General features: G+C 46.8%; 1 protein-coding gene across 4 annotated transcripts in view; it reads left to right on the plus strand.

Annotated features, from left to right (window-relative positions):
* Positions 1–15,998, plus strand: part of SLCO2B1 (solute carrier organic anion transporter family member 2B1) — a 149,690-nt gene that overhangs the window by 78,537 nt on the left and 55,155 nt on the right. For all 4 annotated transcript variants that reach the window (XM_066588373.1, XM_066588374.1, XM_066588376.1 and 1 more), the window contains one exon: positions 15,637–15,801. In XM_066588373.1, coding sequence (XP_066444470.1) covers positions 15,637–15,801 — 165 coding nt within the window. The remainder of the gene's footprint in view (positions 1–15,636; positions 15,802–15,998) is intronic.

The following is a 15,998-nucleotide window of genomic DNA, read 5'->3' on the forward strand; positions in this document are numbered from 1 at the left end:
TTCCTTTCCCCTTCTCCCTCCCTTTCCTTTTCCCTCATCCATTTCCCATTCTCCCTCCCTTTCCTTTTCCCTCATCCATTTCCCCTTCTCCCTCCCTTTCCTTTCCCCTCATCCATTTCCCCTTCTCCCTCCCTTTCCTTTTCCCTCATCCATTTCCCCTTCTCCCTCCCTTTCCTTTTCCCTCATCCATTTCCCTTTCTCCTTCACTTTACTTTTATCCTCCCTTTCCATGTCCCTTCCACTTTTTCTTCACAATCCATCAATCTTCTCTTTTCATTCCCTTCTCTCTCTTTTTCCTTATCTCTGGCTTTTTCCTTTTCATTTACATTCCACTCTTTCCCCTTCAAATTCCAGTGTCTTTCCTCTTGCCTTCCCCTTCTCCCTCCCTTCTTCCCTCCCTTTCTTTTTCCCTCATCCATTTCCCCTTCTCCCTCCCTTTCCTTTTCTCTCATCCATTTCCCCTTCTCCCTCCCTTTCCTTTTCCCTCATCCATTTCCCCTTCTCCCTCCCTTTCCTTTTCCCTCATCCATTTCCCCTTCTCCCTCCCTTTCCTTTTCCCTCATCCATTTCCCATTCTCCCTCCCTTTCCTTTTCCCTCATCCATTTCCCCTTCTCCCTCCCTTTCTTTTTCCCTCATCCATTTCCCCTTCTCCCTCCCTTTCCTTTTCTCTCATCCATTTCCCCTTCTCCCTCCCTTTCCTTTCCCCTCATCCATTTCCCCTTCTCCCTCCCTTTCCTTTCCCCTCATCCATTTCCCCTTTTCCCTCATCCATTTCCCCTTCTCCCTCCCTTTCCTTTTCCCTCATCCATTTCCCCTTCTCCCTCCCTTTCCTTTTCCCTCATCCATTTCCCTTTCTCCTTCACTTTACTTTTATCCTCCCTTTCCATGACCTTTACACTTTTCCATCACCCTTCCCATTCCTTTCTCCCTCCCTCTCCTTATCTGTTTTCCTTTTCACTTCCCTTCTTCGTTTACCTTTTTTGTTCGTGTTACCTTCTCTTTTCCTTCTCATCTTTCCCTTCCACTTCTCAATGCTCTTCTCTTTCCCTACATTCCCTGTTCTTTTCACTTTCTGCCCCCCTCTCCCATCTCCTTCCTCTCCTCCTCCTCATATTGCACTAATATAGGAGCATAAGATGTATCACTGTGTAGTTCAATGAAGAACAAGGTAGAAACAGAGCAGTGGCCTCGGAAAAGTCTAGGAAAGCTGGGTGCCTGGTACTACCCAAACAGACAGACTCACCCAGCTTTGGTAAAGGAAAAGGTGCAACACAATGAAAGGTTTCTCCTACTGCAGCATTGTGTGGGGAGGGTGTGTTGTAGTTCTCTACATGTGATACAATGGATCGGCTTGTGTCATTTTTGGGGGTAAATGTCTCCCCTCCATTCAGCTACATAATAACAGATAAATGGGAACATCTCCCACACAAGGAGTTTTCAACTGGCTGCTAATTTACCTACCTGCATAATTAATTAGCCCCATCTGGCAGAGGAGCTGACCCCACCTGACCCCCCCGGGTTTCAGTGTCACTCGGTGGTCTCTCCTTATTCAGTGATATGTTCACTTTGTTTCTATATACAATAAATTCACAGATTGTTTCATTTCATGTCCAACAATCCAGTCATTGAACGCCCCGCTGCTGGATAGAGGACAAGGTCTGCACCACGGTCATCATATTAACCATTCGGCTGCCAAATTGGGAGATTTTAATTGCAGAGGATGAAAAGAAATAATGATATTATTAGAGATGAGCGAGCACCAAAATGCTTGGGTGCTCGTTACTCGAGACGAATTTTTCGCGATGCTCGAGGGTTCGTTTCGAGTAACGAACCCCATTGAAGTCAATGGGCGACCCGAGCATTTTTGTATATCGCCGATGCTCGCTAAGGTTTTCATTTGTGAAAATCGGGGCAATTCAAGAAAGTGATGGGAACGACACAGCAACGGATAGGGCAGGCGAGGGGCTACATGTTGGGCTGCATCTCAAGTTCCCAGGTCCCACTATTAAGCCACAATAGCAGCAATAGTGGGCCCCCCCCTCCCAACAACTTTAACATCTGAAAAGCCCTCATTAGCAATGGATACCTTAGCTAAGCACCACACTACCTCCAACAAAGCACAATCACTGCCTGCATGACACTCCGCTGCCACTTCTCCTGGGTTACATGCTGCCAAATCCCCCCCCCCCCACGACCCAGTGTCCACAGCACACACCAAACTGTCCCTGCCCAGCCTTCAGCTGCCCTCATGCCACGCCACCCTCATGTCTATTTATAAGTGCGTCTGCCACAGGAAAAGCAGGCACACACTGCAGAGGGTTGGCACGGCTAGGCAGCGACCCTCTTTAAAAGGGGCGGGGCGATAGCCCACAATGCTGTACAGAAGCAATGAGAAATCCAATCCTGTGCCACCTCCATCTGGAGCTGCACACGTGGGCATAGCAATGGGGAACCTATGTGCCACACACTATTCATTCTGTCAAGGTGTCTGCATGCCCCAGTCAGACCGCGTTTTTTTATATATAGTCACAGGCAGGTACAACTCCGCAATGGGAATTCCGTGTGCACCCACAGCATGGGTGGTTCCCTGGAACCCACCGGCGGTACATAAAAATATCCCATTGCAGTGCCCATCACAGCTGATGTAATGTCGTGCTTAATGCAGGTGGGCTTCGGCCCACACTGCATGCCCCAGTCATACTGGGGTTCTTTAGAAGTGGAAACAGATGCATTTACAACTCCCTGTGGACCCACAGCATGGGTGGGTGCCAGGAAGCCACCGGCGGTACATAAATATATCCCATTGCAGTGCCCATCACAGCTGAGGTAGTAATGTCATGTTTAATGCAGGTGGGCTTCGGCCCACACTGCATGCCCCAGTCAGACTGGGGTTCTTTAGAAGTGGAAACAGATGCATTTACAAGTCCCTGTGGACCGACAGCATGGGTGGCTCCCTGGAACCCACCGGCGGTACATAAATATATCCCATTGCAGTGCCCAACACAGCTGATGTAACATCAGCTGTAATGCAGGTGGGCTAAAAATTCATTTGATTAGACTGTAGGCGAGGGCCCACAAAAATTGGTGTACCAACAGTACTAATGTACCTCAGAAAAACTGCCCATGCCCAACCGAGAGGGCAGGTGAAATCCATTAATCGCTTTGGTTAATGTGGCTTAATTGGTAACTAGGCCTGGAGGCAGCCCAGTTAAAATAAAAATTGGTTGAGGTGAAAGTTTCAACGCTTTAATGAGCATTGAAACGTATAAAAATCTATATATATAAAAATGAATGTATGTCTGTATGCGTGCGTGCGTGCGTGCGTGTCTGTTTGTCCTTTATGCGCTACTACACCATTCATCCGATCGCCATGAAACTTTGGGAAGTTGTTGAGTACACTCCTGGGAAGATTATAGGCATAGTACAACTATCCTACGATAAATGGCGCGCGCGCGAGCGCCGTCGAAAGTTACCACCCCCCCACGTAGATCGAATAAGTAAGCCACCTGCTATTGTGATGTCATCACTGATGTCATCAACATTGGACGCCCTTGAACATGCCCCAACATGTTCTATAAAGCTGCATTGTGATGTCATTAAGGCTCTATTATGACACGTACAGCTTGGAACCACTAGAGCACGCCAGCCAATTACCATTGGAGTTGGAAGTGGGTAAACAAGTACTAGGATATCTTCCTAAGAAGCCACAGCAGCCGAATAAATTGTATGTTCCACCCAACGGCTATTTTATTCAGCCCGCAAGGGGGAAGCAGCGGCCTACAAAATCTCATTCAGGTAGGTAGGTTCAGTTCTTGGAGGTTGGGGAATGCTTATGGGCAAGGCCTTATGTCTCATCCCAACTCGATTATTCAATTCTAAGTGCAAAAGAATTAGCGTCCAAATTTTATGTACGGAATTTAATTCTCTCACTTCCCAATGTCATAGAAACTTGAAATTTGGCACGAGCATTGATTATGTCATAAATAGGAAAAGTTAATGGGTCCCAACTCGATTATTCAATTCAAAGCGCCAAAGAATTAGCGTTCAAATTTTACGTACGGAATCTAATTCTCTCATTTCCTGATGTCATAGATAGATAGTTAGATAGATAGATAGATAGATAGATAGACTGTATGCAATAACCCTGATAGATAGATAGATAGATAGATAGATAGATAGATAGATAGATAGATAGATAGATAGATAGATAGATAGATAGATAGATAGACTGTATGCAATGACACGTACAGCTTGAAACCATAAATACTAGAGCACGCCAGCCATTTACAGTCAGTCTCCATTGGAGTTGGAAGTGGGCAAACATGTACTAGGCTATCTTCCCAAGAAGCCACAGCAGCCGGATAAATTGGATGTTCCACACAACGGCTATTTTATTCAGCCTGCAAGGGGGAAGCAGCGGCCTACAAAAGCTCAGTGGTCGCTGCTGCCGTCATCTAGATATATAAAAACGAATGTATGTATGTATGTCTGTCTTCGCAGCAACGCACGACGGGTACGCTAGTTGTTTATAAAAATTATATGACTGAGCCTTGTGGGCCTAAGAAAAATTGCCCGTTCAGCGTGATTACGTGAGGTTTCAGGAGGAGGAGCAGGAGGAGGAGGAGGAATATTATACACAGATTGATGAAGCAAAAAGGTCCCCGTTTTTAATGGGGATAGAGAACGATGCTTCCATCCGCGGGTGCAGCCTACGTATTGTTTAGGTATCGCTGCTGTCCGCTGGTGGAGAAGAGAAGTCTGGGGAAATCCAGCCTTTGTTCATCTTGATGAGTGTTAGCCTGTCGGCACTGTCGGTTGACAGGCGGGTACGCTTATCTGTGATGATTCCCCCAGCCGCACTAAACACCCTCTCTGACAAGACGCTAGCCGCAGGACAAGCAAGCACCTCCAGGGCATACAGCGCGAGTTCAGGCCACGTGTCCAGCTTCGACACCCAGTAGTTGTAGGTGGCAGAGGCGTCACGGAGGACGGTCGTGCGATCGGCTACGTACTCCCTCACCATCCTTTTACAGTGCTCCCGCCGACTCAGCCTTGACTGGGGAGCGGTGACACAGTCTTGGTGGGGAGCCATAAAGCTGTCCAGGCCCTTAAAGACTGTTGCACTGCCTGGGATGTACATGCTGCTCGATCTCCGCACCTCCCCTGCTACCTTGCCCTCGGTACTGCGCCTTCGGCCACTAGCACTGTCATATGGGAATTTTACCATCAGTTTGTCCGCCAGGGTCCTGTGGTATAGCAACACTCTCGAACCCCTTTCCTCTTCGGGTATGAGAGTGGAAAGGTTCTCCTTATACCGTGGGTCGAGCAGTGTGTACAACCAGTAATCCGTAGTGGCCAGAATGCGTGTAACGCGAGGGTCACGAGAAAGGCATCCTAACATGAAGTCAGCCATGTGGGCCAGGGTACCTGTACACAACACATGGCTGTCTTCACTAGGAAGATCACTTTCAGGATCCTCCTCCTCCTCAGGCCATACACGCTGAAAGGATGACAGGCAAGCAGCATGTGTACCCTCACCAGTGGGCCAAGCTGTGTCTTCCCTCTCCTCCTCATCTTCCTCCTCCTCCTCCTCCTCCTCACCGCGCTGAGATATAGACAGGAGGGTGCTCTGACTATCCAGCGACATACTGTCTTCCCCCGGCTCTGTTTCCGAGTGCAAAGCGTCTGCCTTTATGCTTTGCAGGGAACTTCTCAAGAGGCATAGCAGAGGAATGGTGACGCTAATGATTGCAGCATCGCCGCTCACCACCTGGGTAGACTCCTCAAAGTTTCGAAGGACCTGGCAGATGTCTGCCAACCAGGCCCACTCTTCTGAAAATAATTGAGGAGGCTGACTCCCACTGCGCCGCCCATGTTGGAGTTGGTATTCCACTATAGCTCTACGCTGCTCATAGAGCCTGGCCAACATGTGGAGCGTAGAGTTCCACCGTGTGGGCACGTCGCACAGCAGTCGGTGCACTGGCAGATTAAACCGATGTTGCAGTGTCCGCAGGGTGGCAGCGTCCGTGTGGGACTTGCGGAAATGTGCGCAGAGCCGGCGCACCTTTCCGAGCAGGTCTGACAAGCGTGGGTAGCTTTTCAGAAAGCACTGAACCACCAAATTAAAGACGTGGGCCAGGCATGGCACATGCGTGAGGCTGCCGAGCTGCAGAGCCGCCACCAGGTTACGGCCGTTGTCACACACGACCATGCCCGGTTGGAGGCTCAGCGGCGCAAGCCAGCGGTCGGTCTGCTCTGTCAGACCCTGCAGCAGTTCGTGGGCCGTGTGCCTCTTATCTCCTAAGCTGAGTAGTTTCAGCACGGCCTGCTGCCGCTTGCCCACCGCTGTGCTGCCACGACGCGCGACACCGACTGCTGGCGACGTTCTGCTGCTGCTAACACATCTGGATTGCAAGACAGAGGTTGCGTTGGAGGAGGAGGAGGGTGGTTTAGTGGAGGAAGCATACACCGCCGCAGATACCACCACCGAGCTGTGGCCCGCAATTCTGGGGGTGGGTAGGACGTGAGCGGTCCCAGGCTCTGACTCTGTCCCAGCCTCCACTAAATTCACCCAATGTGCCGTCAGGTAGATATAGTGGCCCTGCCCGCCTGTGCTTGTCCACGTGTCCGTTGTTAAGTGGACCTTGGCAGTAACCGCGTTGGTGAGGGCGCGTACAATGTTGCGGGAGACGTGGTCGTGCAGGGCTGGGACGGCACATCGGGAAAAGTAGTGGCGACTGGGAACTGAGTAGCGCGGGGCCGCCGCCGCCATCATACTTTTGAAGGACTCCGTTTCCACAACCCTATACGGCAGCATCTCCAGGCTGATAAATTTGGCAATGTGCACGTTTAACACTTGAGAGTGCGGGTGCGTGGCGGCGTACTTGCGCTTGCGCTCAAACACTTGTGCTAGCGACGGCTGGACGCTGAGCTGACAGACATTGCTGGATGGGGCCGAGGACAGCGGAGGTGAGGGTGTGGGTGCAGGCCAGGAGACGGTAGTGCCTGTGTCCTCAGAGCGGGGTTGGATCTCAGTGGCAGGTTGGGGCACAGGGGGGGGAGGCAGCGGTGCAAACCGGAGGCGGTGAACGGCCTTCGTCCCACCTTGTGGGGTGCTTGGCCATCATATGTCTGCGCATGCTGGTGGTGGTGAGGCTGCTGGTGGTGGCTCCCCGGCTGATCTTGGCGCGACAAAGGTTGCACACCACTGTTCGTCGATCATCTGCACTCTCAGTGAAAAACTGCCAGACCTTAGAGCACCTTGGCCTCTGCAGGGTGGCATGGCGCGAGGGGGCGCTTTGGGAAACAGTTGGTGGATTATTCGGTCTGGCCCTGCCTCTACCCCTGGACACCGCACTGCCTCTTCCAACCTGCCCTGCTGCCCTTGCCTCCCCCTCTGAAGACCTGTCCTCAGTAGGCGTAGCAAACCAGGTGGGGTCAGTCACCTCATCGTCCTGCTGCTCTTCCTCAGAATCCTCTGTGCGCTCCTCCCTCGGACTTACTGCCCTTACTACTACCTCACTGATAGACAACTGTGTCTCATCGTCATCGGCCTCCTCACCCACTGAAAGGTCTTGAGACAGTTGCCGGAAGTCCCCAGCCTCATCCCCCGGACCCCGGGAACTTTCCAATGGTTGGGCATCAGTCACGATAAACTCCTCTGGTGGGAGAGGAACCACTGCTGCCCAATCTGAGCAGGGGCCCGAGAGCAGTTCCTGGGAGTCTGCCCGCTCCTCAGAATGTCTCATTTTCATGGAGTGAGGAGGCTGGGAGGAAGGAGGACCAGCAGCCAGAGGATTCTGAGTTGCAGCAGTGGACGGCGCAGAACTCTGGGTGGATGATAGGTTGCTGGAAGCACTTTCTGCCATCCACGACAGGACCTGCTCACACTGCTCATTTTCTAATAAAGGTCTACCACGTGGACCCATTAATTGTGAGATGAATGTGGGGACGCCAGAAACGTGCCTCTCTCCTAATCCCGCAGCAGTCGGCTGCGATACACCTGGATCAGGAGCTCGGCCTGTGCCCACACCCGGACTAGGGCCTCCGCGTCCTCGGCCGCCCCCATGTCCTCTAGGCCTACCCCTACCCCTCAGCATGCTGTATTACCAGGAATGCAGAAACACAACACTGTAATTAAATGTGCCGCTTATTGGCCTGTGGTTGGAGGCTGAGTTCGCTTACGGAACGCCAGGAAATAATTTGGCGCAAGCCTGCTGTAACACTTAGCTGGCTGCGTATTTATTTGGAGAACTACTACCTCCAGCAGACACGGACCCAGAACACTGAGCACAGTGACAGGCAGGCCAAATAGATTTTTTTCAAATATTTTTTTCAAAAGGCCCACTGCGTATATTCAATCAATAATATATGTCTTCTGGCCCTGCCTACACAATTCTGTCCCTGTAGTATTACTGCAGGGCGCAATGCTCTGCACGGCCGATATACCAAAAAAAAAAAAATGTGCAACACTGCAAAAAGCAGCCTCCACAGTACTGCACACGGTCAGATGTGGCCCTAAGAAGGACCGTTGGGGTTCTTGAAGCCTACAATAACTCCTACCGCTCTCCCTGCCTCCACACTTCTGTCCCTGGACTATTACTGCAGGACGCAATGCTCTGCACGGCCGATATACCAAAAAAAAAAAATGTGCAACACTGCTAAAAGCAGCCTCCACAGTACTGCACACGGTTAGATGTGGCCCTAAGAAGGACCGTTGGGGTTCTTGAAGCCTACACTAACTCCTAACACTCTCCCTAGAGCAGCTCCAACACGATACCACTTTCCCTCCTCTATGTCAGAATGCATCTGAGGCGAGCCGCGGGAGGGGCCGATTTATATACTCGGGTGACATCTGATCTCGCCAGCCACCCACTGCAGGGGGGTGGTATAGGGCTTGAACGTCGCAGGGGGAAGTTGTAATGCCTTCCCTGTCTTTCAATTGGCCAGAAAAGCGCGCTAACGTCTCAGAGAGGAAAGTGAAAGTAACCCGAACATCGCGTGGTACTCGTTACGAGTAACGAGCATCCCAAACACGCTAATACTCGAACGAGTATCAAGCTCGGACGAGTACGTTCGCTCATCTCTAGATATTATGTATGAGTCCGCCTCACATCCCACCGCAGAGGCTGCATATGCTTCTGCTCCTACTCAAATGGCGCTTGTAGTCCTTCTGCAACGGGGCCAGGACCATGAATCAGTACAGAGTTTATAGTCTTAAAGGGGCCGTCCAACTACTGAAAGCTAAATGCTTCAAGTGAAAATGGCTGAGAAAAAAAGATTCTCATTCATTAACCTTAATATTTGGGCCACCTGCAGCTTCCTGTGCTTGGCCAGCAGCACATAACGGTGGCAGTCAAACACTGGCCTCATTCATTCCAGTGGGAGCAGGAGCGATAGCCAAGTGTTTGAGCCCAACGACCGGCAGTTCTCCCATTAAAATGACTGGAGTGGCAATGCGCATGCGCGGCCGTTGCTTCATCCCTATTCTTCTGACTCGGGGGATCCCAGCAGTCAGACTCCCACCCATCAGAGAGTCAGTCTTTATCTTGTAAGGTTCTATCTTCGCCCATCCCTTTATGCATTTAGTCGTTTGTAATTATCTCACATCTGATTGGTTTGTTGTTTTGGGGTTTCTCTATTTTGTTACGTTTTGTATTCATTTATTTTGTATTTATTCTACTGAATATTTCAGAGTTTCTTATTTTAGTTTATTTATTTATATATTTTTAATTTCTTCTATTTCCTCTTCTGTATTTATGACTTTATTGCCGTTTTTGATGTATTGTTTTATCATTTTATTTCTCTTGTATTCATTTAGGTTGTTTGTAGTTATTTTTTTCATATTTCCCGTTTATATTTCATCGTTAATGTATCATTTATTTTAGAACTTATATTTTTAATAACTTTTTTTTAACTTATTTTAATTATTTATTTACGAATTTTGTACTTTAAAAATGTATTTTGTAGTGATGTCGTTTATTTCTGATTTTCCCCAATAATTCTTAGATGTTTTATAGTTAATGGGATCTTCCCATCTGTGATCTTTATGGCAGAATCACAGGATATGCTATCAAAATTCGATAACTGTGCATCCCACCTCTAGGACCAGCAACTGAATTGAGTTTAGGCCTCCATTACTTCAGCCTGGCTGTATGTGAGGACCATGGGTGGTGGGGAGAATGGAAGCAGCTGAGCGGACTTCACTACACTGTTTATGTAACTCCCATAGAAGTCAACGGGATTTACACAAGCAGCGTGGCACAGCTATCATATGCTATAGGAGTTATGGAAACGGCCCAGCCACATTCTTCCGGCTACCCACCCTCCTCGTTTATAGCAGTGTGCCTGATGCAGCCATGTTTGGCCCCGATGGGAGCACCCCTGTTTATATTAAATTATATATTTTCTATATTTATTCATTTCATAGTTATTTTGTATTTCTTATTATTTTGTAGTTATTTTTATTCTTTTTGTATTTATTTTCTTTATTTATTTTATAGCTCACTAGCTTACCCGTGGCGCGTTGCTGCGAAGACAGACATACATACATTTGTTTTTATATATCTAGATAACAACCAATCACAGCACAGCTTACATGTTACCTCAGCAGTATAATATATAACAACCAATCACAGCACAGCTTTCATGTTACCTCAGCAGTATAATATATAACAACCAATCACAGCGCAGCTTTCATGTTACCTCAGCAGTATAATATATAACAACCAATCGCAGCACAGCTTTCATGTTACCTCAGCAGTATAATATATAACAACCAATCACAGCACAGCTTTCATGTTACCTCAGCAGTATAATATATAACAACCAATCGCAGCACAGCTTACATGTTACCTCAGCAGTATAATATATAACAACCAATCACAGCGCAGCATTCATGTTACCTCAGCAGTATAATATATAACAACCAATCACAGCGCAGCTTTCATGTTACCTCAGTATAATATATAACAACCAATCACAGCACAGCTTTCATGTTACCTCAGTATAATATATAACAACCAATCACAGCACAGCTTTCATGTTACCTCAGTATAATATATAACAACCAATCACAGCGCAGCTTTCATGTTACCTCAGCAGTATAATATATAACAACCAATCACAGCACAGCTTTCATGTTACCTCAGCAGTATAATATATAACAACCAATCACAGCACAGCTTTCATGTTACCTCAGCAGTATAATATATAACAACCAATCACAGCACAGTTTTCATGTTACCTCAGCAGTATAATATATAACAACCAATCACAGCACAGCTTTCATGTTACCTCAGCAGTATAATATATAACAACCAATCACAGCGCAGCTTTCATGTTACCTCAGCGGTATAATATATAACAACCAATCACAGCACAGCTTTCATGTTACCTCAGTATAATATATAACAACCAATCACAACACAGCTTTCATGTTACCTCAGCAGTATAATATATAACAACCAATCACAGCGCAGCTGTCATGTTACCTCAGCGGTATAATATATAACAACCAATCACAGTGCAGCTTTCATGTTACCTCAGCAGTATAATATATCACAACCAATCACAGCGCAGCTTTCATGTTACCTCAGCAGTATAATATATACCAACCAATCACAACACAGCTTTCATGTTACCTCAGCAGTATAATATATAACAACCAATCACAGCGCAGCTTTCATGTTACCTCAGTATAATATATAACAACCAATCACAACACAGCTTTCATGTTACCTCAGCAGTATAATATATAACAACCAATCACAGCGCAGCTTTCATGTTACCTCAGCGGTATAATATATAACAACCAATCACAGCGCAGCTTTCATGTTACCTCAGCAGTATAATATATCACAACCAATCACAGCGCAGCTTTCATGTTACCTCAGCAGTATAATATATACCAACCAATCACAGCACAGCTTTCATGTTACCTCAGTATAATATAGAGCAACCAATCACAGCGCAGCTTTCATGTTACCTCAGCAGTAAGAGAAATAACAACCAATCACAGCACAACTTTTATTCTGCCTCAGCAATATAAAAAAATAGCAACCAATCACAGCGCAGCTTTCATGTAACCTCAGCAGTATAATATATAGCAACCAATCACAGCGCAGCTTTCATGTTACCTCAGTATAATATATAACAACCAATCACAGCACAGTTTTCATGTTACCTCAGCAGTATAAGCAGTACCAACCAATCACAGCGCAGCTTTCATGTTGCCTCAGCAGTATAATATATAGCAACCAATCACAGCATAGCTTTCATGTTACCTCAGCAGTATAAGAAATAGCAACCAATCACAGCACAGCTTTCATTTTACCTCAGCATTCTCAATATCCAGCAATTGTCCTGCGATACGTTCGGCGGATGCATCATTTTGTAGTTGAACACGCCTCCCGTTGCTCGTAATGCCTTTTGCTTTTGTGCTTGTAATGGAAATCAAACGATCTTTGTCTGGGGGGCATAACTGTCGACGACGCTCGCACGCACCCCACCTATCGTAGGATAGATGTACTATGCCAGTAATCTTCCCAGGAGTGTACTCAGCAACGTCCCATGGCAATTAGATGAATGGTGTAGTAATGCATAAAGGACAGACAGACATACATTCATTTTTATATATATAGATGACATCAGGAAGTGAGAGAATTAGATTCTGTACGTAAAATTTGGACGCTAATTCTTTTGCGCATAGAATTGAATAATTGAGTTGGGACCCATTAACCTTTCCTATTTATGACATAACCAATGCTCGTGCCCAATTTCAAATTTCTATGACATTGGGAAGTGAGAGAATTAGATTCGGTACATAAAATTTGGACGCTAATTCTTTGGCGCTTAGAATTGAATAATCGAGTTGGGACCCATTAACTTTTCCTATTTATGATACAATCAATGCTTGTGCCAAATTTCAAGTTTCTATGACATCGGGAAGTGAGAGAATTAGATTCGGTACATAAAATTTGGACGCTAATTGTTTGGCGCTTAGAATTGAATAATCGAGTTGGGACCCATTAACGTTTCCTATTTATGACATAATCAATGCTCGTGCCAAATTTCATGTTTCTACGACATTGGGAAGTGAGAGAATTGGTGGCAATGATGGAAATCGAACGATCTACGTGGGGGGGGGGGGGGCGTAACTGTCGGCGACGCTCGCACGTGTGCCATTTATCATAGGATAGTTGAACTATGCCTATAATCTTCCCAGGAGTGCACTCAACAACTTCCCAACGTTTTATGGCGATCGGATGAATGGTGTAGTAGTGCATAAAGGACAAACACACACACACAGACAGACACACAGATACACAGACAGACACACAGACAGACACACACGCATACATTCAATTTTATATATATAGATTTCTATTTTCTATTTATTTTGTGGTTCTCTTATTTTTTTTGATTATTTTAGTTTCTACATATTTAGTGTTTTTCCCTCAATGCGCTCCGTTCTTATTTCCTCTCATACATTTTTAGTGGTGGCATGTTTGTCTCCGGAGCTGAATTCTCTGATGGAGGTCTTCGGCGTCCTTGTAGTTGTTCCTCTTCCATCTCACACGTGAAGTGTTTTTATCTTGGCACTTCAGAGTTGGCAGGTGTTGGTCCTGCCGGTCCCCGAGGAGGTAGCACACTTTTAGAGGTTCATCCCGCGTCTGTCGCCTCAGTGAAGCGCTCTTCTATATACAGAAAATGCCATCTTCCTCCTGAATCCTCCGGAGGCCGAGGCATTAAGAACTCTGTAGCGTAGACCGGGGAATCTTCACACATATCCAAGATCTGCATCTGGGCTGCATATGGTTTATGTGAAAATGGAAAGCATAAAGTGAAAAATGATAAATATGCATTCGTTTAGCTAAAGGCACCGACGACTTGTCAAATATAGCGGGGTGGCAGCAGGAATTTATAATACAGTCCGTGTTACCAGCTGTGCCAAGCCCTGAGCAGCAGATCAATCATGCAAAATGATATTTTAATGGAGATCCCTCATTTCTACTGGTCTATGTGTGTCAGTATTTACTGCAATCCTTGCATTCTGTTTATGCTCCAGATGAGCAGAGCTACATGATTGGTCGATTCCAAGAAGAGTCATACACTGTATAGACCTGTCATCTTTACAGATTAGAATTGACCCCAGTAAATATGGGTTTAGTGATTCCGAGTATTCTTCACCAGTCGTATGCAAATCAGTTCACCAATTTTCTGTGCAGGCATGACTTGAAAACTCATAAACATAATTAACGCATCGCATTCTACACCTCCCAACTTCCGAAGAATAAAATAGGGACAATCCCTGCATAGACTACCAATTGTTTTAACATTAGGTCACACCTCTAACCCTGCTGGTCTATTCCCCCCTAAAGTAATAGGGCCTCTCTGTGGGCTCTATAATTAATAAAGGCCCCTCTGCCTCCACAAATTAATAATAACCCTCTTTGGCCCCTCAAAGTAATATTGCTACAGTGTGACCCCTCAAATTAATACAAACACTCTGTGCACCCTGTAAGTAGTAGTGCCACTCTGTGCCCCCTGTAAGTAGTAGTGCCACTCTATGCCCCCTGTAAGTAGTAGTGCCACTCTGTGCCCCCTTAACTTGTTAATGATGCTCTGTAACTTCTGAAATTAATAGTGCCACTCAGAGCCTCATAAAGTAATAATGCCACTCTGAGCTCCTCAAAGTAATGGACCCTCTGTGCTCCCTCAAAGCAGTAGTGCCACACTGTGCTCTCTCAAAGTATTAATGCTTCTTTGTGCTATAGTTCCACTTCGTGGACCCTAAAATGTATAGCAGTCAATGTCCCTTTAAAGTGCCATTTTGAGCCCCTTAAAGTAATAATGCCACTTGATACACCCTCAAAATAATGCTGCTACTCTGAGCCCCCTCAAAGTAATAATGCCACCCTGAACCCCCTCAAAGTACTAGTGCCACTCAGAGCCCCCTTAAAGTAATAACGCGACTCTCAGCTCCCCAAAGTAATAGACCATCTGAGCCCCTCATAGTAATAGTGCCACCCTGAGCCCCCTCATAGTACTAGTGCCACCCTGAGCCCCCTTAAATTATGCAACTCTGAGCCCCTCAAAGTAATAGTGCCACCCTGAGCCCCCTCAAAGTACTTGTGCCACTCTGAGCCCCCTTTAAAGTAATAATGCGACTGAGCCCCCCAGAGTAATAGACCCTCTGAACCCCTCAAAGTAATAGTGCCACTCTGAGCCCCCTTAAAGTAATAATTCCCTTCTGACCCCCTCAAAGTAATAGTGCCACTCTGTGCTGCATGCAGTTCGCAGCTTCCCCTGCCCACTGAACATCCAGCTGGCAGAGGGAAAACCTTTTTTACTCATATTCGTGCAGGTCACATTGCGGCTCCATGCAGAGTAGAGCCGACTCCTCCCCCGTCTCCTGCTCTCAGTATAGTAAAGTGCCAGAGAGCGGGATACAAGGGGCGGAGTCGGCTATACTCTGCATGGAGCTGCAGTGTGAGGAGTTGAAGTTTGTTCTCTGCCCTTGTGTAGGACCCTGGAACTGTCCCACGACCATGGGGATGTTTGGAGGGGTGCATCCAGTGGTCGATGTGGTACAATCTGCGGTCATTCATGTCATTATGTTTCTTTTATTTCAGTATTCCCAAAAGTCTTACTTCGGACGTTGAAAAATCCAATCTATATTTTGGTGGTTTTGGCTCAGGCCAATCTGTCCGTCATGATCTGCGGGCTGGCCACATTCATGGCCAAATTCCTGGAGAGGCAGTTCTCAATCACGGCGTCCTTAGCTAATTTAATGATCGGTAAGTGACCTGATTGTTTGATGATGTCATCGCATTCCAATGTCATGTGATACTTGATTGATTGTGTCCATTAGGATCTGTTGGAAGAAATCATGACTTCAAAGATGCATTTGGTGTAATGTGCGGACATACCAGGTTGCCGTAGGCTGCGACCCATAACTTTTTTACTTTTTCATCCATTCCTCTGTGTGAGCGCT

This window comes from Eleutherodactylus coqui, chromosome 1 (genome assembly GCF_035609145.1).
Source record: "Eleutherodactylus coqui strain aEleCoq1 chromosome 1, aEleCoq1.hap1, whole genome shotgun sequence".
In the NCBI taxonomy this organism is placed as follows: Eukaryota; Metazoa; Chordata; class Amphibia; order Anura; family Eleutherodactylidae; genus Eleutherodactylus; species Eleutherodactylus coqui.